Source organism: Typopeltis vanoorti, chromosome 19 (assembly GCF_054136105.1).
Source record: "Typopeltis vanoorti isolate ZY-2024b chromosome 19, IOZ_Tvanoo_1.0, whole genome shotgun sequence".
NCBI lineage: Eukaryota > Metazoa > Arthropoda > Arachnida > Uropygi > Thelyphonidae > Typopeltis > Typopeltis vanoorti.
The window spans coordinates 47,473,325-47,495,942 of record NC_143567.1 but is presented as its reverse complement, the minus strand read 5'-3'; the positions used below and the strand labels follow the sequence as shown (position 1 = coordinate 47,495,942).

The following is a 22,618-nucleotide window of genomic DNA, read 5'->3' as shown; positions in this document are numbered from 1 at the left end:
ACATGGCATCTTATGATTAACACCTCTTTCATAGTCCATAAGTTCTGCCATTGATAGTACACATGGGTGCAGTCAGTTTTTAGATAAGTTATTTCTTGTATAATAGTAGGGGGACATGTGCATCAATATGCATATCAGCATGTCATTCTAAAATTAAGATCCCCATTACTTATTTCACCACATTGTATATTGAATGGCTATCCAATATATTGTGTAAACATTTTATTTGATTTTGTATTCTTCTGCATTTATAGAAAATCTGTCTGGATTGAATTATGGAGACAGTCACCACTAAATAAAAAAGAACAAGAATCCTTAGCAGTTGTGGGACTTTGCTTGTCTAATAATACTTCCTTGGAAAATCTCTTGCCTGATGTGATAGCCATGGTATGCATTTGATAGGAAAAATAAGGCCATAGCAGTTTCATTTGGAAACTAAAAATTTTGTACTATATTTTGTTTAATTTGATATAAAAATGTGAAGTTTCACCATTTGCATCTGCAAAACAGAGTTATTACTAATTGAATCTTGATTTGCCAAGAAAATTGTGTGAAACTTTATCTATGTGATAATGCTTCGCGCGCGTGTGTGTACACATACAGGTGGCCATAATATTAAACATTCCCTATTCAAACCCTCATGTAGCTCAATCTAACAACTGGAATGTCATCAAATTTGGAAGAGAGACTAATCAAGACACTGGAAGGATTCCACAAAAAAAAATAAATAAATAAAATAAAATAAATAGTTCAAAAAGTCACCGATAGGGGGAATATGTTGTAGTCCAGGAAACCAAAAATTTGCATAAAATGGAAGTTGAACACCTGTTTTACTGGCGTCATAAGAGTATAAAATAAACGGGAAAAGTTGACAAATTCATACCCATTGATAGTCATGTTCAACATGCGACTCACTTTTACCTTATTGCACATTATGTGTAAAGTTATTTTACCTTAATGAGTGCAGTGAATCAACCTCTCTTTGTAAGTTTAGAACTTACCAGAATTTGCTTGAAGGTCCTCTGTCAGGTAATGCAGTTAGATTGATGATTCAGAAATTTCCAAAAAATGGGATCTTTGGAAATTTGACCTGGCAGAGGATGGAAACCAGTGCCACCACAGATAATTGAAGAAGTTGCTACTGCAATTGTGGACAGATCACATGAAAACATTACTGTTAGTAACAGTGCTTATGAAGTAGCTCAAATTGGATATGCCTTATTCTTAGACTTACCATAAAATTTTTTATCAAACCGGGACATTTTTGAGAGTTTGCTTAAAACAGAAAGTAACGCCTTCTACTAAGTACTTATGATTCAAAAGGCTAAATAATGGAGTGGTTAACAAAAAACAACATTTCGTAGTAATAATTTTTAATTACTCTTAACTGAACATAACTTATTATTAAAAAGTTATTAATATTTATCACTAGCATGAACTTTCTTTAAAAATTCTTTATTTTTAATCGCGTCAAAAAATTCACTACAGTTTAGTTCACTATTAAGTTTGCAGCGCAATTCATCTTTTACTGTTCATTCAGCCATTTTACATCTTTCTTTAGACCATATGTTATTCATTATTGAGAATATCCTTTCAACAGGTGAAGATGTATGTGCCTGGCAGGCTGAAAATGTATTCTATAATTTGGACAAGTTTGGGCAATGAAATGTTCTTTTCTTTGAAATGACTGAATAGTTGTATCCATTTTTCTTCGCAACTTGTATTTTTCAAAATATCATAGTTTGCCAACCAAAAAGCTTTTGCGATCACCACTTCATCAAACAGTTCAACCATGTTTATTGCATTATTTGCAAAAAAGTTTCATTAATTTTTTCACCTGAAGCTTCAATTTCTGACCAAGTTAATTCGTTGTTGTTTATCCAAGTAAAAGATTCTGCTCCACCAAAACTGTTTTCCCAAAGCTCAATGTAAGAAAGACATCGGTCATAAAATTTTGTAAACTCTTGTAGTATTGTATTAATATTAATACTTCCATTATTTTCCAGTATTCTAAAAAGCTTTTTTGCTTCTTGAGGTATAAATTTTATTATCACGCCTTTCCTCGAGATTTGTTTTTAATTTTCTAAGTTCAATGTCAATATCTGTTGCGAGTGCAACAGATACTGACATTTCCATAATCAAGATAGATTTGTTAAACAATTTGAGTTGCCCGTGCACAAACCACAAATACATTTCACCACAATCATTATCAAAGAACTGTTTTATCATCACTGGACAGTGTTCTCGTGAAATAAAATATGATTTCAGTCCCTCATAGATTTCAAGTATTCTGTCAATAGTTGGAAGTAGCAAAAGAAAACAGGTGTTGCCATGTTGAAGAACCTTTTTATACTCTACATCTACAAATTCACAGAACGCTTTTAGTTGAGTGACTCAAACTGTACAAATGTGGAAATATTTATAAATTTTGACTACTAAAGCTTCTATTTCAATAGGAACATCGACTGCAGTTTGAAGACAGTTGTGAACGATGTGAGCACCGCAACCAATGCCCACAATATTTCTTCCTAGTTCGTTCTTCAATCGACTGTAAATATTGTTTTCTCCTCTCCGTTTTACACCCACAAAATTGGTATTGCAGTTATCTCCACAAAATCCAATAATTTTTTTTTGTTATATTATGAGTTTTCATAACTGACATTAAATGGTTTGTCAGTATTTCTGCAGTTTCACTGGGAACTGATTGCAAGTCTAAAAGTTTAACTTTTATTCCACAATCTGGTGCAAAATACCTCACAACACATGGCACAGTTTTAATTTCTTTCCTGTTGGAAGAATGGAAGAATCAATTGATATCGTCACAAAATTTGTTTTGTTTAAATCTTCACAAAGTTGCTGAAACATGAAACAACAGTGGCTCAATCACTTTAACAATGACAGCTTTACATTTTGTTCTACCCAGTCTAAACTTTGTTTCAAAAAGCTTTGATATCAATTTAGATGAACAATCGGCAGACTTAAAGCTGAGATTGTGAATAGCAACATGAAATGCAAAAGTCGCTTCTTTAGCAGCTATTAAAAATTCTTTGTCACTTGGATCGGCACCTTTAAAATATGACAATATCTTTGAGGAAGTTCCTGCCGCTGCTAGACTAGCCTTATGGTTTGCACATGTCAAGTGATTTTTATGTCTGAATGCCCGCCATGAGCCACAGAAAATTCTGAAGAGCACTGTTCACATTTCACTTTGTCAATATGACCACAAACATTTTTCAAAAACGGATAATCCTTTTTTAATTCATCCGTAAATACACAGTTTCTTTTTGGCATTTTGGGGTTAAATTGATTTAATGAAGTAAAAAATATCACAAACAACACGCCGAAAAGAAACGCCGACTCACAATCTAAGATTGCGCATGTTCAACAATGACTTGCGACGCAGTGTACAGGCCAGAGTCAAAGTGGGGTATTCGTGTTGCCTAATCGCCATTTTCTGAGGCTGCACTTTTAAATTTTTACCAGATAACCGGTGCAAAATGACAAACTGGAGGGACCATACCTTCAAACTGGGACATATGGTAAGCCTACTTATTCAGGAAAGTCTTGTGTACATTTTATCCATACAAGATCAGCTGCTATACAGTGATTATGATAAGCAACTGACATTATTGGTCAGATTTGAAGTCAACAGTGCTTGGCCTTGGAAAATTCTGTGGGGGAGATGAGGCTCCTTTTTTATCTGAACTTGTAAACACCTTAGATTGTCAAGTTTGGGCTTACGAATTACCTCATGCACTCCAGGAACTCCTGTTACATTCACCAAAAATTGTCGTTTGGTGTAGCTTTACAGCAGATTTTATGATACGACCATTCTTTTTTGAGGACATCACTCCAACAGGACCAGTAACTTATTCCATTATCACATAGAAATATCATGATATTCTGAATAGTTTCATCATTCTGCAACTTCAGCAATGACAGTGTCTGGGCATGACTAGTACAGCAAAAGCTTCTAAGGCATCACTTCACAGAATGATAAGTTGCTTCTTTCCAGTTGCATGACCACCTCACTTCACTGGTATTATTCCATTTTTGGTTATGGGTTACCTGAAGGCCCATATCTATCATGCCAGTGTCTCAAGCTTGGCAGTCTTGGGAGGACAATGTATCATGGACTGTGATGAACATTCCTTCAGACATGTTATGTTCTGCTGTTGAGAATGCTGTGTACAGGATGCAATTTCTGGTCCATGAGAATGTCAGCCACATGGAACCAGGTCCTCTTTTGCATGGGTGAACTCAATGTGCTTGAGTTGTGCAACTGGTTTAAGACAATAGTTATGCTCCAGTAACTGTAATACTGTAATTACTACTAACTTAAATTGAAATTAAATGTTTTATTCTGTGTTATAAGTGCAACACGTAAAGGTGATCTTTCATTTCAGTTTAATCTTTGTTATTCATTTTTCTGTCCATTTTAACACTTTTTTTTTTGCATTGTACAGTGCCATATTCTTTATGTTGGTGACTTTTCTAACTAAAATTGTCATAATTGCCTTTGAACACGTAATCCTTCTCATGTCTTGATTAGTCTTGTTTCAAAATTCCATGATGTTCCAGTTGTTAGATTGAGCTACATAAGGCTCTGAATAGGGGAAATTTAATTATGACCACCGTGCATGCATACAGTTGACTCTATAGCAAACTTGTGAGGACCACAGGAATAATTTGTTATAGTGGTTAGGTCAGAATGCTATGTTAAAACAGTGCAGTTGATAGTGAGTTGACCATACATGTGAATCATTCTACATAATGTGCACTAACTCTAAATGAAATATGGCTATATTTCTTAAGTTTAGATAAGCTTATTTTATATACCCTTTTTCTTTAGATATGCTTATTTTGTATACCAGCCATCTTATATATATAGTATTACTATTAGGCATTGGGTATGTAATATGAAGTTTAACTTACACATTTAAAATGGAGTAATGACTTAGATTCTTAAGACTGAGTGTAAGCTAATATAGTAATTCATAATATTAGCCTTGTCATAACACTCAATTTTCTCCAGATCTTTAAATATAAATATCCAGAGAAAATTGAGAGTATTATGAAAGTGTATAGTTTCCCATTTAATATCTTTGATATATGCTGGTATATATTGGTTGCTGAAAACCCTGCCTTATTTTGTCACCTTCACAAACATAAGGAAAAGTGATTAACTTTCTCACATTCAAAATAAAATCTCTAATAACCTTTTTTTCACATTGCTGACTAATTACTAATACTATACAGATTTAGATTATTTGGCACATATTAAACTGGATTTAATGAATTATTTTGTCATGATTGCCTTTGAACATCATAAATATATATATATATAAAAATAGAAACATACATTGCTTGAAAAGAAGTCAACATCATAGTGTGAGGAACAAACAGCCATTGAACCCCTTAATAAGGTGATTAAGGGGTTCAACCCCCTTAATAGGACCCTCTTTTGCTGCAATAACTGCAGCGATTGATGGGAATTTAGGACCATTCTTCCTGTGGTCATGTAATGAAATTTGGATTGTTGTGGATCGGACATCCCTTGACCTCACTTGAACTTCCAGTTCATCCCACAGGTGTTCAATAGGGTTAAGATCAGTGCTCTGTGGAGGCCATTAAGTGTAGTGACGTTCGTGTCCACAAACCACACAGTCAGCTGCCTTATGACACAGTCTTGCTGAAAGAGATAATGGTCAGTTCCATAAATATGCCACAAAGCAGGAAGCATTGCATTGTCCAGAATTCAGATACCTCTTGGAGTTCAATGTTTGTGGCAACACAAAGGTCCAAGGCCAAATCAGGAAAAACAGGACCTTACCATCACACTACCACCTCCAAATTTCATACCTGGTGTTACACTCTGGTAAAAGATGCTAATGAATTAGGCATTTTTTTCTGCTCAGGAAGCTATTTTACACCCACACACCCAACTACGAACCCACTCTAAATCTCCTATCTGCCCATCTGCTTGGTAGAGGATATAGCATGATTCAACTCCATAACACGGCTTTCCAAGCTTCCACGTCCCATTGTACCGGCTCTTTGCATCACTGAACGCAACATTGCATGTTGATTCGGGTAATGTGGGACTTGTATATTGTGGTCACCATGGAAACACATGCTGTGAGCCTTGGTTCTGAATGTTTTTGTGCAGATTTGTGTTCCAGTCAATGCCCAGAACTCTGCATTCAATGTACCAGACAACAAATGCCAGTTTTCACATATTATCCTTCTTAGCACCTTATGGTCGTGTTTGGTGAGTGTGGTGGGTCATCCACTTCAGGTAGCACTTAGTTGATTTTTTTTATATTTGATTTTGATGGTGCAAAGATGTCAAAGTGTGATACTGCACCAGGACATAGGTCACAGCAGTACATATGGTAATCGGTTAGTAGGATATTCACAAACATCTATGCCCTTGGTCGAATTCGAACCCACAGCCTCTTGCCGAGAGGGCAGATACGCTAACCACTCAACCAACCAGGCCAAGACTTGACAGTTGGCTTCTGCGCTTCCACTAAGTATGGTATCACTAATCGTTGACCTGGGATGGCCCAATTTGTCAACAATTTGCTGAACAGATAGGCCTGCAATATAGCATCTTATCACAGTGCCTCTTTCAAATTCCATCAGTTCCCTTTTTGCAGCCATTTCACCTGAACACAGTTGCACTGACTTGGGAACTTCATATTCCTCCAGTTTATACAGGCTACAAACACATTACTTGTTACATGACACGATGCACCTTGCCCATGGTGGTGTCTGTTGACGTCTTTCCAAGCAGTATATATGATTATCTATACAGTGTAGGGCCTTTCCCTTCTGCAAAGCTAATCCATTTTTAAAATGGCTTCTCAGAAATAAGGCTATGTACTCTGAAGTGTATAAACAACTGACAGTACAAGCAGTACTTTCTTGTGGCACTCACTTGAGTGTTTCATTTCAAGACAACTCTAATGCCTTGGCAGTTTTGGTTATATTGGAATGGGATAATAAAATTCAATTTATTTTGAGAGCAAAACATGGGAATCAAGCAAATGTTCTAATAATTAAATCAGCTAATTGCCAAAATGCAGTTGCCATTTCTCTCACAAAAGGGGATCTCAGTCTGTCTTCCTTTATACTCAGTAATACATACACAAATCAATCACCAGACAGGATCAGATCTCTCTCTCCTCGTACTGACATTTACCTTCAGCTTTTCCTGACATAAACACTTCATATCAGTAGCTATCTCAGCCTCTAAAAAACTGGACATTCTTTTCTGCTCAAGAAGCTATATTACACCCACCCAACTACTATCCCACTATAAATCTCATATCTGCCCCCCTAGAATACATGTTCACACATGTCAGGTGGTGCACCTAAAAATTCTCGATGCTGTCCAGTGGAGAATAATTTGGTTCATAGAAGATCCTTCTCTCATAGGCTCACTTCAGTTGTTAGGAAAAATTATGAGGAATTGAGGAATGTCAGTTCCAGAGGACTTCCTCATAATGTTTCCCAACAACTTCTCCTCAGCTCTTTAAAAATCATATTAATAGATTTCTTCCTTCTAAATTCTTATCTGCACCTCACACATAATGTTGGTGTGCTATAGATTCTTGTATCTCTTGTGTTTGTGGGATAAATATCTTAAAAAAAAAAAAAAAAAAAAATCTATTCCCATTTTTCCTTGCATGTTATGTTTAATGGCTGTCATGGCCAAGTAACTTGGAAACCCAATTAGTACTGTGATGGAACAGTTAATCCTGTCTGTACAGCGTATTATGGCTGTCAGCTGTCTCTTCTGGACAATTTGCCTATTTTGCAGGATGAAAAAACCTATCACTTCTGTATGAGACTGCTAACTCTCCTTCAGTTGATAAGCCTGGATAATGATTCATTACATCCCACAGACAAGATTTGAATGAACTTGTGGTTTCCAACCAAAGGGCATTAGCAAAACTGACTGATCTACCCAAGGTTGAATGTAGAAATTCTGTTGTTTGTCACCATTTCTATTAAAATTACATATTACATTGCATTTTGAAAAAAAAATTACATGTATCTTTTTTTTTAAATGAAATGACCCGTTTTATTTTAATTTTGGATATAGTCAACTTTTTAATTAGTATTTTTATATACAGTAATGTATAATCAGTAAACCTGATTGTTCTGAAAATCATGCTGCAAGTTTCAGACACATCTCACTGTAATAGCATTATAGGGAGTTTATTCATTATAATGAGTAAACCTAAAGTCCCATCCAATGTTCTGTAGATATTCTGAAGGAAAATTTAACCAACCATTTGTTTTTGACTTCACTGCAGTAACTTGAATAACCTGGTGTTTATTAGGGAATGACCATCAGAAGTAAAATATGCTCAATAATGAGAAAGCACATATGATTACTCCTTTTTCATTAAACTACAAGCATTAAATTTTGCTACCATATGAAAACTATCATTTTCTCCTTTATATTTTTTATGAAAGGATAACAGTAATTGTACTAATTTGCAGGATATCACAGTATTAAATCTCAAAGAAAATTCATTCTCTGGAATGTGTTATACGGTAAGAAGTTTTTCCAGTTATCTTAATTTAAAAATAAATAGTTCTTAACAGAATATTTATAAAATTAGTTTTTTCAAATCCAATTTTGTGAATATGGAGGATTCATTAATAAAACTAATGATTTAACATTGTGAAGGATATTACATATACATTCTTTTTTTATATCAGATATGAAATAGAAACTTAAATATCTCAAAATTTATTAGAGAGTTTTATGAGAATATAATTTTTTGGCATAGGAGTTGCCTTGGTTTATACTACTTAAGACCAACTCTGCTCTGGAGCTCATATATTTACCTTTTGAGTTTTTTAATAGTTTGAAACAGCCTGACAGCTGTTTCAAACTATTGGTTCACATTGTAAATTGTAATGGTTTAATTATCTGTTGGCTTCAACAAGACTCTGAATCGTTTTCTCCTTTGTCTATAAACTAGACATGAATCATTGTTTATTGTTAATGAGATGTCTTATAGTCAAAATTTATAATGGATTATTTCATGTTTTGAGATTTCAGAATGTAATGAAACATCAAGTTGGGTGTACAGTAGATGAATAAAAACTAAAATGTTCACACTGGGCAGGAATGAATCATCATATTGGAAAGGATACAAGATGATTCTCTTGAACTCTGTTTGCTTAACTGGCAAGCATGTTACAAATTGTGACATGCACTTTCCATTGAAACCAAAGTTGAAACTAAAAGGAAAATAATCTATCAGTTTCTTTCTGGTGTGTGTGTGTGTGTGTGTATGTATTTAGCACATAGGACATCTCATCACATAATATAAAATCTATATCATAACATTTAAGAGAGGATTATTATTGTTATGCCCTCCATGAAGTCGACAGACTCATCGTGGGAGGTTCATTCAACTGACAACATATTTATCATATAGAATCTTTAAGTCCTTAACACTCCTTGCATTAACAACACATTTCTGGTAATGCATTCCATTCACTGACATTCTCCATGTAAAAAATCTATTCCTCACACCCTTCTTCACCATACTTTTACATAACTTCCAGGAATGACTTCTGTTTCTTCCCCACTCGTCTTCTACTCTTTTTATAATCCCCTCTGAATTAATCTGATAAAATCCTCTCATGGACTTAAACGTTTCTATCAAATCACTTCTCTTCCTCCTGTCCACCAAACTCTGCAATCCACATCTCTTCAATCTCTCTCTCCATAGCCACATTCCAAACTCCTGATATTGTCTTAGCCACTCGTCTCTGGACCCTCTCCAATGTCTCCACATCACATTGAAAACGAGGTGGCCAGATCGAAGCACAATATTCAAAGTGTAGTTTGACCAGTGCCTTATACAATGGTACAACTACTTCCTTATCCTTGCATGTTAGAGTACTTCTTATCATAGCAGCACTACAATGTGCAACCCTAGCAATATGCCCTCTAAACTTCAGTCTACTGTCAACCATCACTCCCAAATCTCTAATCTCATCCACTTCCTGCAGTACGGGACCATTAATATAGTACATAGGGTTATATTTCTGCACTCCAAAATGCAACACCTTGTACTTTTTGATATTAAAACTACAATCCCACTCTTTTGTCCAAGTAAAAAGTATTTAAATCTTCTTGAAGAGATTCGTCATCAGCAGTGCTACTTATAATTCTTCCCAACTTTGCATCATCAGCAAATTCAAGGGTGGTCTGAAAAGTTCTCGGCCTAACAATGAAAAAAATCGAATTTATAATTTCAAAATTATTTTTATTTTTCAACATAATCTCCCTTAAGACTAATACATTTATTCCAGCATCATTATCCCCTCCCTGTAGTGGTTCTAAGTAAGATCTGCAAAATACTCCTCTGCAGCTGCAATCACCTCTTGATTTGAAGAAAAACACTGACCAGCGAGGAAGAGTTTGTTTGGGGAAGAGATCAAAATCAGAGGGAGCCAAATCTTGGGAATAGGGTGGATGTTCCAACAATTCATAGTGCAGCCCCTTAATTTTCCCATTGCCAAAACACTTTTGTGGGCAGGTGCCATTGTCCCGATGAAAGATGATTTTTCCCTCTGCAAACCGTCTTTTCTCACGAATTTTTTCATCTAGTTTGGTTAAAAGATCGGAATAATATTCCGCAGTTATTGTTTTACCCTTTTCAAGATAATTAATAAAAATGCCTTTAGTATCCCAAAACAAAATGACCTTTCCTACTGATGGAACCGACTTTATCTTCTTTAGCACTGAACAACTGGCTTCTGTCAACTGTTTTGACTGCTGTTTGGATTCTGGTGTGTAATGGTGAATCCAAGTCTCATCCATAGTAATAAATCGATGCACAGAATCAGTTTTATTCTTGTTAAAATGCTCCAAGCACTGTTCAGAGAGTTTCATGTGAGTGAGTTTTTTATCTGCTGTGAGCAAGCGTGGCGCCCATCTTGCGTAAAGCTTTTTCATATGCAGTTCTTCATGCAAAATATATCCTACACATTCTTTTGGAATGCCAATCTCTGCTCCATCTGACCAATATACTGTCTATTCCCATCCTCTGCAGTTGTACACCAACTTATCATGTGGTAATCTATCAAATGCTTTGCAAAGTCTAAGAATATCACTGCATATGATTCTCCCTTATCTAACACACTCGTCACCTTATTATAAAATGCAAGTAAATTACTGAAAAACAGGACCTACCCTTTACAAATTCATGCTGACCTTCATAAAGGATGGCATGTCCATCAACCCAATCCTATATTCTATTCTATTCCTTACCACTCTCTCTCTCTCTCTCTCTCCAACACCATGACCACAACTGCAGCCTATAGTTGGAGACTTCTGTCTTAGAACCATGCTTGCGGAGGGTGCTATTTTGCCTTCTTTCCATTCCTTGATAACCCTACCCACTGCAAGACTTTCATTAAATAACCAGGTCAAGGGCATAACCAACTGTGGTGCACATTCCTTAAGCATATGTGGTGATATATCATCCATTCCCACAGCCTTATTCACATCTAACCCAACCAACATCTGAATCCTTGAGTGAAAGATACACCTCTGTTTCTTTCGCTTCCAATTCTCCTAATACTTGTCTCTCTTCTGTATATTATACTGGATAATTTATACCAGTATGATATATGCTGATAAAGTGCTCATTCAATAATTCCACTATATCCTTTGCAGCTGTTAGTCTGCTGCCATGAATATCCACCAATGTTAGTCTGCCATGATTATTCTTCCCATGTAGCAGAAAAATTCCCTCGTTCACCTTGGCCTGACCAGCCAGTCTCCTCTCACACTGTACCTTTTCTTTCTTTACCATGCTTGTCACCTTTCTAGCCTGCACCTTATACTCTTCATGGATCTGATCACCAACTGTCTTGTACCTCCTAAATAACATTTTATTTTCAAGCACAACTTGCTTGATTTCGCTGTTCATCCATTTCACTCCCACTCTGTTTACTCACTTAACCCTTGGTATGCAGTTTGCTTTTGTCAGTACTGCCTTATGAGTTTCCAGGCATTTTTCACCATCTTTTCCACTCAGCTCATCTACCCAACATTTTGATGCTGACTACAGAGCTTCCTATAATCTCCTGCTTTATACTTCCACATGTATCCATTTTTGGCCTAATTAACAACTACATCTTGTGAAGTTATCACCAAATCCAAAACATTAAAGCCTGTAGTTGTTTCAATCACTTGTTGCTTAAGATACTTATCTCTCAGAAATTCCACAAACTCACTCTCCCTGTTCCCATACACTATCTCCTCCTTTCGGTCTCTATTCCTGTAATTAGTCTCCCATCAGGATCATCTTCTTTTTACATGCTCAACTAATTTGCCTAAACATTTCACAATCAGTATTCTCTGCATTCCCTGGCCTATAACAGCATCCTATCAGATATACTAACCTGTTTATTTAAACTTCACACCACACAGATTCAAAATCTGTGCATGCACCATCAACTTCCACACTTTGTGGACACAGTTCCTCTGCAATTATTAACAGCACTCCCCGACCTCTTTTCACATCTCTATCCTTCCAGAGAATTCTATATCCTTCTAACGCTATTCCTGACATCACATCCTCCTCTTTCAACCAAGTTTCACTTATTCCAATTACTTTTGGGCATACTGTCTCAATCATTGCCACAACCTCGGCTCTCTTGTTTCGAATACTCCTTGCATTTGTGTATAAACATAACAGTCGCTATGTGTGTGTGTTGGAGGCCATCCTACCAGCACCAACATTCTCTATTCTAGCTGCTATACTACACCTCTCTCTTCGGTTTGACCACTCCTGTTTCCCTGATCCTGATTTCCACTCTTACCTGCCTCATCTCACCTTGTGCTACTGCAACCACTTCTTCAACCTCATATCCATCTTCCTCCTGCTGTACAATCTGTTGATTTGTGCTATCCTGTTCCACAGGTAGACTCTGATCATTTGCAACATTAGCTTCTTGACTTCGTGCCTTCTCAGAAAACAATAGCCTTTCTAAATGTCCAATTTAAGAATTCAGGACTTTGACATCACATTGCTGTTTATAATATTTCCACAATTAGAACAAAAGTTACCACCCAACATCACTATATCATTTAAACTAGTAATGGAACCAAGTTATTTCATATGGCATTATTTAAAAATAATAATAATAAATACTATGAAATCAAATTATGGCCTTGCCAGTCTGGTAGCAGCATTCAACAAGAGCGAGTATGAATTGCCTGTCAGTTATGTATGTTTGTGAAAATCTTTAAGTGGTAAACAGTTTATTACCTAGTGTAAGACTACCCCTACTTACTATAGGTCTGAAGTGGCTTGAAAAAGTTTTGTTTGGTCTCTGGAATAGTTTCTGAATTATCTGACCCTTACCTCTCTCCCTGTGGGACACCTGTTCATGGTGGAGGGGACCCCCCCAGTGATGGTACTAGTCCTTTTCATGCTATCTCTTTCTTTGATTTTTCCTCCCATATTTTTTGTTCTGCTTCTCCTGAGTATTTTTTACTTATCCTTTCTTCCAGACCACCATCACTGTGATCCAATGCCCTGCCACCTTGTTTGCCAAAAGGGAATCTTGGTAGTCTTGCACCACTTTGGCCTCTGCTTCGGCAAAATGGACAGTCCTAAATGGCCCAGCAAAGGTCAGCGGTGTTGCAGTAAGTCTCTCATACCATGGTGCAGGGTTGGAATCCAAGGCTTGCCATGGTGTGGTATAGCATCCAGCCTTGGCATTCCACTCCTAATCACAGTCATTGCTTGCCAGTCAGTGGGTATCCATGTGTGACTCAGTGGTGGGTAGGGAGCTCTGGTGCTGAACCAAAAAAAACAAAAAAAAAAAAACACCATGAGCATGAATTCTTCATCCTCAAATGTTTCAGGGGCATAGATACAAATTTGGTATCAGAAGATATATGATACTAGTATAAACGTACCAGTATTTCTGATCATCCACACAAGTGAAAAGCCAATAGAGAAATGTCGCCCTTCTTTATCCAAAAAGGATTAGGACTGGCAGGATCTCCCAAAACTGTAAAAAAAAAAAAAAAAAAAAAAAAAAAAAAAAAAAAAAAAATCATTCTGGTGTTATCCTTGTGGAAACACAGCAACATTTTGACAAACTACCGAGAGCAACATCAATGGGTGGAAGAGCAAAATCACAGTAACTCCTCATAGAGGAGCTATATCAGAATAGGATCTTCTTGATCTTCCTAATGAGAAAATATGTTCAGAGCTTAAAGTTCACAGAGCGACAGGTGTTGAGGCACATCCTGATATATTAAGGGATGATCATCTGGTTCCAACCAGGAACATCATCCTTACTTTTGATACACCTAAGCATCCACTGAGATGCTTTAAATGTCAGAAATATGGTCATGCACAAACTGCCTGTTGTGGCTATGCCACCTGCCCTGATGTGGTAGTAAAGAGCATGATAACAGATCTTGCTCTGCAAAAAAAAGCTAAATGTGTCAACTGTCATGCAGATCATCCGGCTTTCTTTATGCATCAAAAGTGGAAAGATGAACAAAGAAATACAAAAAAATTAAAACAGAACAAAATATATCAGGATTCAAAAAGGAAGTTAACCACCACAACACTTGTTCTGAGATCCACTTATGCTGAGAAAGTGGCAACAAAGAAAATGCCAACAGCATCTCAAGCATGTATGTCTATTCCACCATTTGAAAATTTCATCATACCTGAACTTTATGATTGTGAATGCTTCTCTATTGAGCATATCATTTGCATGATTTGTAGTCTTACTCCAAAGACATCTCCAAAATTGGTTCCATTCGATAAGAATCCACTTGTCAAAAAATTATGGCAAAGATATCACTTAAATTAAACTTGTCAACTGACCCTGACACATCAGATGTATTCATTGTTTTACCAGAGGAAGAGATGGACTCTGGTCATCCATGTTTTTCAAAAATAACTGATAAATCTTAACCTGACTAAGGTAAGCCCTCAAACCAGACAAAGTTGGGATTTTGCCAGAATATTGATATCAAGATTTTGCAGTAGAAACACAAATCTTTCAATTTCTGACTACAGGAAACATTTTTAAGCTCCAATGAGGGACCCTACCTTAACCCAGCATTAGTAAGGTTGGGTGTCACAGACCCCAAAGATTTTAAATTGACTATAACTTTTTAACAACGCGCGGCTGTGAGTCATGCCTCGGTATAGCTTCCCCTCCTGTAACCAGCTACTCGACGCCATAGATGACAAGCTGTTGCATGTTGTCTATGGTGTCGTCGATCACATAATTCCAAGGTGCCCCGACTGTGCAATTACAGAAAATGAAAATTTTTAGTTAGTCATATCATTGGAATCTCAAGGCTAAATGTTTATTATTGTATTAGCTTCTTATAATGTATATGTTCTTTTTTGTAAACCAATACCAAAGTGCCTAAAAAATACTGATTTATTTAGTTTGTTCATTATATAAGCTATATTTTTGTTGAAAAATAAAGATGTTTAATTATTAGTTAAGTATTTTTGGGTAATAAAAATTTAATTTTGTGGATCTGTGTTTTTATTCTGTAAAATTACAGGACACTTAAACAATACGTAATTTAATATTGATTAAAAAGATATGGATTTCTATAATACACTATATTAGTTAGGTGGGTCTGTGGGACTCCACCTTACCACTTCTGTTACATTTTTTCACCTCACCAGCACTAGGTTAAACAATTTCACTGTTATATGCAAGGAACAGAACTGGAGGTGGTTTTGCTCATGGAGGAGTAGCTATCCTAGTGAACAGTCATATTCCTTTCCATTACATCTACCAACTGCTCTGGAAGCAGTAGCGATTCGCCCATCTGTGGGATTTCTTATTACAATATGTTCACTTTATTTACCATGAAGTGCCATAAGTTGTATTGGCGCTATCCTGCTCTGTTGGGTAGTGCCAACACAAATAGATGAGGTTGTATCATTGAACGAATCCTTGACAATAATGACCTCTTTTGAATAATGGGCTCAATACTTTCTACTTGCTCATATTCTGCAATCAATCAATCAATCAATCTAATGCTCTCCTTCCATCTTTCCACTGCTCACGTGTGATGTCAAAGAGAACATATGTGGAAGTGATCATTTTCCTGTTCTTTACACAATGTCTTCACAGGAACCATGTTCTCCTACACAGATGCCCAGAAGCAGTAAAGTGTCAATGAAGTCAGCAAAATATGTAACAGATTGCATTGTCCAGGCATCCAAAAAAAGACCAATACAGAGCATGTGGTATATTTCATAGATACCCTACCACATCACACTTCATAGCTTTTAAGTGTGCTCGGGCCAAAGCACGTTATGTGAGATGTCAGTCAAATATAATCTTGGATCTAATTTACCTCATCAATTAATCAAATGACTGGTGCAAAAAGTGCATGGGATAAAATCTGGAAAATGGAAGGTAGATACAGAATGATTGTAAAGTCACACAACACCCAGAAATAACACACATCTGTTTAGAGGTTAATTACAAGTATATGAAAAATGAAACAGCTATAAATACAGGTTATAATCAGACCTTTATAACAAAAGAAGAATAGGAATCTCGTAACATATGTTGAAAGTGCCCACCTCCTTCTTGAATGCAAACTCGCACTATTTTTACCAAGTTTAATGCCACCTTGTGAAGCACCTGCACACTGTTGAAATGTTCATTTTTAGTTCGTCCAGTGTGTGAGGATTATTCCAATAAACAGCACCTTTGAGATATCCCCCAAGGAAAAAATCTTGTGAATTTGGAGCCTACAATTCTTTCGAGATGAGATAGTCTCTGAAATATTCTTGCACTGCTGTCGAATAGTACTGTGCAAAAAAATGCACAGTACCATTCGGCACATAGCACGTGGTGCTGTATTGCTGGAACCAACAATGACGTTCTCTTCCATTAAGGAGTGCCACAAACTGTGTGATGATGTCTTGGTAGATGCAACTATTCACTGTTGTTCAAAGAAAATGGGTCCTACTATGCGACAGTGTGAAATCGCACACCAAACTCTAATTTTTTTTTGAGAATGCAAAACTTTCTCATGAAAAGTATGTCAATTTTCACATGACCAAATCTTATTGTTTTAACTATTCACACACCACCGAGGTGAAACTATGCCTCGTCATTGAAGAAAACGATCAAGCATCTCTATACCACTTTCTTTAATGAATGTGTGTAACCATTTGCAGAAGATTATTCATTTGCCTTTATCTCGGTCCTTCGGTTCATGGACTTGAGTGTGCATGATATGAAGGTGTAACAAATCTTGTAGCTTTCTGAGCACTACCATATTACATTGATGTTTGCATTGCAAGTTTCATGGGGCTTTTTTTTTGTTGTTGTTGTTGTTGTGGACTCGCTTTACCTCATCCATTTTATCATCAGTCAAAATGGAGGGTCTTCAAGAGCAGATTCCTATCTACAACAGATCCAGTTTCCCAAAAATGCTGCACTAATCTCATTATCTCTGACTTCTCTGAGGGACTGCTATACTCAAATATTTCTCATGAAATTCCTTGGCAACACATGCATAAGAACAATTAGTGAAATAACTTTCCAAAATAAAAACTTGCAGCTGAGAAAAATATATTTCACTTCCACAATGAACAAATCTACACTGAGAACAACCTGTATACATCACAGTGAACTCAGTGTCTCCGATAGTTTGTAATAATATGATGGTGATAATGATTATAATGATTTGGAAACATTTGGTATAAATTCAAACTTTTGGTTGCACAACTTTATGATCACCCTGCAGAACATGCTGTTTGTCTATCTTAGACTATAATTGATGTGTTTTTACTGATTCCAGAGCTATTGCAGATACTTGGGAAAAAATTTTGCCAGAATCTCAGAAACAGCTTCATACCATCCTGATTTTTTATATTGAAAGAGCAGCTAAATTTTTCTACCAATGGGCTTGAGCTATAATCAGCCATTTGTTAAGGAGGAACTAAAATGAGCTCTTATGCTGTCTCATCCTAGTGCAGTAGGACCTGATGGCATCCATTATGAAATGATAAAACATCTACCATTATCTTCTGTGGATCCCTTCTTTTATATACAACAGAATACTTGCAGAGGAAGAGTTTCTGGATTCTTGGCATAAGTCAGTTGTCATTGCTATCCCAAAACCAGACACAAGCAAATAATTATTGCACAATTGCTCAGACCAGCTGTCTTTGTAAGATATTAGAGAAAATGGTTAATGCCAGACTTTGCTGGTATTTAGAAAGCAACGATCTTCTCTTCAATACACAACGTGGCTTTTGTAGACATCGTTCAACTTTAGACCATTTTGTCTGTTAGAAACTTGTATAAGAGATGCATTCCTGAAGCAAGAACATCTGATTTCAGTTTTCTTTTTAATAATTCAAAAGAGAATTATTAAAACTCTCTGTCCAGGTAAGCTTTCCAGGTCAAAGTGAGAAGTATGCTATCTCGGCCATATCATCAAGAACAGAGTATTCCCAAGGCTATGTTTTAAGTTTGACACATTTTGCTATCAAAGTTAACTCAATCACTGACAGCTTCCTCTTACTGTAGACAATACTGTATATGTTGATGACTTCATAATTTACTGTCACTCTCGTAACATGAGGATAATTGAAAGACAACTTCACCAAGCAATTGGTTGTGTTTCTCTATGGGTTCTTAGTAATGGGTTCAGGTTTTCAGCAGAAAAAAGTCTGTGTACACTGTCAAAAATGCACTTTCCACCCAGAACCTGAATTAATTCCAATAATTCCAATAGCAACAGAAGCTATTGGAATAACAAATGTAAGTTCTTGGGACTCATCTTTCCTTGCACATATATTCATCAGCTTAGAGAAAAGGTGCAAGAGTGCATTGAATCTCCTTTGCACTTTATCCTATATTGAATAGGTTGCAGATTGATCTTCATTGTTTCATCTTTATTGGGAGCTTGTATGTTCAAAGCTGGATTATTCGTCTCAAGTCTATGGTTCTGCAATGCAGAATAATCTGTGATGATTGGATCCCATCCATCATCAGGGTATATAAATAGCTACTAGTGCCTTTTGCATTAGTAGCTATTTATATACCCTGAATACCATCAGGAGGCCTATTGTCATTTCTCCAATTGTACACATAAGTGCAAGTTTTCTTTGTTGAGAGAGAGAGAAACAGATAATAACCTGTGATCACTTACTTCGATAATTTCTCATAAACATTAGGATTATTCATTCATACTTTTAATCTCTAAAGCTCATTTGGATAATGATTCCAAATTCCATATTTATTAATGTCCTTGCCGAAATAAAATTGTATGATTTTTAATATCTGGAAGTATTCATTGTCCTGAAATATACATCATGATCATTTATTTTATTTTAGGGCATTCTTTTACATGATCTTGATAAAAGATTGAAACTAGTGAATGAAACTCATTGCCACTTTTTTGCAGTCATTGTTAGGTGAGTATTTTATATAATACTTTCTCATATTCTTCTACCAAAATACATTTAACATGCACAAATTACACAGTAATACTACTATTTTATACACTGTATAAAAAATGCTTTAAATATTTTTTTTTTGTTTTGTAGACTGAGAAATGTCATAAATATAATCATTAAATCATAAGTATTATCTTCAGACCACCATGGAGTCATACTCATCATTGGATGTCCCTCTCTGACACACACACACACAGCTCATCATAACATGCCTCAAATATGGTCACATTTTCTGCAGTTGCCACACTTTCAGACAGCGCATTCCAATCATTCACCACTCTCCATGCAGAAAACTTGCTTTCACTTGTTTATACCCTCCTTATACAACTAACAGAAATTACCTTTTGTTCTCCTCCCATCTCTCACCATTCTATGAAAAACCTTTTCATTGTTAATCTGATAAAACGGCCAACTTATATGCCTCTATCATGCCCCTCCCCCTCTTCCTATCCACTAGACTCTGCAGATTGCATTTTCTCAACCTTCCTTCATTCTTAACATTCCAGAGATGAGAAACCACCTTAAATAATTGCCACTGTACCATTTCCAATATCTCCTCATCTTTTTGAAAACCAGGTGACCAAATCTGTGCACAGTAGTCCATATATGCCTAATCAAGGACTTATATAATGGGATCATAATATCCTGTCTTCAAGCCATTGTCCTCTGCATCATTGCCAGAATTCATTGTGCTATTTTCACAATTTTTAGTAGTATATCTTCTAAATTTTAGGTTCCTATTTACCATCACCCAAGATCTCTGTCAGTTCAAGTCCTCTCGTTAAGTCACATCTGCTCTACTCCCTATAGCTCTTATCAGCTGTGCATCATCAAACAACTAAATGTTCCCATTTAAATCTTCCCTAGTTTTATTAACATACAAATTAAACAGTAGTGGTCCTAAACATTCCCTTGAGGCACACCACTTGCCTCTTCTAGGACATTGCTTCCCATACACAACTTCCTGATATCTATCAGATAGCCAGTCTCCAATCTAATACACTAATCTAATACTAACCCCATCTGTTCAAGTTTAACTATCAACTAATCATGCAAAGGCTGTTGATAGATTTCTACATGATTAGTTGATAGTTAAACTAGAACAGATGGGGCATCTTCCGTTGTCCAGTTCACTTGTCACCTTCTTGTAATAAGTAAGCAGATTACTAAAACTTGGTCTTCCTTTAGCATTCCCACTATCAATCGGAGAGAATGCCACTGTTGTCAACCCAGTTCTGTATCTTGATCCTCACGAACTTCTCCAACACTTCAACCACAACTTTGCATTATACCACATTCACGAGGATGAAATACTTTCATGAACTACTTGTTTAATATCTCAACTACATCCTCCATGGTGGTTATTGTTTTACTATTTTCACCAACCATAATCATTCTTTCTTCAGCTGGCTACATATTTGAAAGAACTCCCTAAGGTAGTCTTTTTGCTTTGTTTATGACATTGATGTGAATAGTTACTCAAATGTTTTGCCTAGTATCAAAACCATTATAAATACAATGATGAATTACAAGAAGAAATAAAAAATTGGAATAAGATATACCACTTTTTGAGTGTGACAATAAAACAAATGATATGATTCATGTGGCATTTTTAAAATATATTATTGACTATTTTCACCTATGCTCTTGATATTAAGACATAACTACTGTTCAATAAATATGTCCATTGTGTCTTACCTTATTTTGCTTTTTAAGATTTTGTATTATGAGACTTTGTTTTCCTCATGACATAGTAAAGGCATTTGTATCTGCTTGTAAGATTTCAGTTGTCAAGATAACTCGCCTGCTGACTATGTAAATAATTATTACATAATTATTTACATAGTCAGCAGGTGATCACTATACAATATAGGGTAAAAATGCTAATCATCCCACACTCCAGTACCACGAAGCAAAAGAAATAGTGGGGAAACAGAAAAAAATTCATCATTATCATCAAATTCCTGATAGATATATATATATATATATATATATATATATATAAACTTTTTTTTTAAGAATTTAATGACAAAACCCAAGAAAAAAGGAAAAACGTTTAATAGTATCACATGACTAGTTTCGGCTTCTTACAGCCTTCTTCAGGTGTTTTTATAAAAGAAAAAACCTTAAATATTGAAGATAAAAAACTGTGATTAGCACAGGAAAGTCAATATATATATTTAACATGAAAACGTTGTAGTTAACGTATTCAAAGTAGTTCCTTCACTGGTCACGTTGTTGGGTGAGTGCGTGCCTATGGCATCTTGGGAGCGCCAGTATTTGATCACAGCAGAATGACAGGCTGGGAGATTATAGCTTAAATTATTATTTAAATGTATAGGGTTGAGGATGATTTCTCCAGAATCTTCAGTTTTTCTCTCCAATTCATCATGGCAACGGAAAATGTTAGATCTATCCCAAAGGATTGTATGACCATGGTTTTCATCTGAAGAAATAAGAAAAGTCTCGTTGACTATGTTATTGTTGATTGTGATGTTTTCTCCCCGGTGCAGGACACCAAAGTGTACAGAGGATTTGAAATTGGAAGTGATCACTATTTAGTCTTGAGCAGGGTAAAATTAAATTTCATATTGAAAAGAATAACATGTAAGAAAGATTTAAAGCGAATAAAAGTTGAGCAGCTCTCAGTTGTGAACTGTAGACTAAAATACACAAAGATTATTGAAGAAAAAATGAAAGAGTTTGAGAACAGGAACCAGAGTGTACTTGCCACTGAATCTCCAAACTTTGGAGATTCAATGGCAAGCCTTGAAGAAAACCTGATTGATTCAGCTAGAGAGGCATCTGGTGAAGTTGTCTGCAAGGATAGAAAAATTAGAACTCCATAGTGGACACGGGAAGTTAAAGAGGCAGTAAAGGAAAAGAAGACAGCATATCAAAAATTCCTGGCAGATAAGTCAGCTTGTGCTCTTGGAGAATACAGAGACAAATGTAAGAAAGCTAAACAGTGTGTAAAACTAGCTAAACAAAAGTCATGGGTGGACTTTGGCAAGAACATAGAAAATAAATATCAAGAATGTGGCAAAATATTCTGGAGGTTGTTGAAGAAGCTTAGGAATGGA

The 22,618-nt window shown here is 36.0% G+C and overlaps 1 protein-coding gene across 2 annotated transcripts in view; it reads left to right on the top strand.

The window, feature by feature from the left end:
• Positions 1-22,618, top strand: part of LOC150096071 (uncharacterized) — a 229,974-nt gene that overhangs the window by 195,449 nt on the left and 11,907 nt on the right. For both annotated transcript variants that reach the window (XM_090409310.1, XM_090409309.1), the window contains 3 exons: positions 255-387; positions 8,518-8,571; positions 19,414-19,493. In XM_090409310.1, the coding sequence (XP_090265436.1) occupies positions 255-387; positions 8,518-8,571; positions 19,414-19,493 (267 nt within the window). The remainder of the gene's footprint in view (positions 1-254; positions 388-8,517; positions 8,572-19,413; positions 19,494-22,618) is intronic.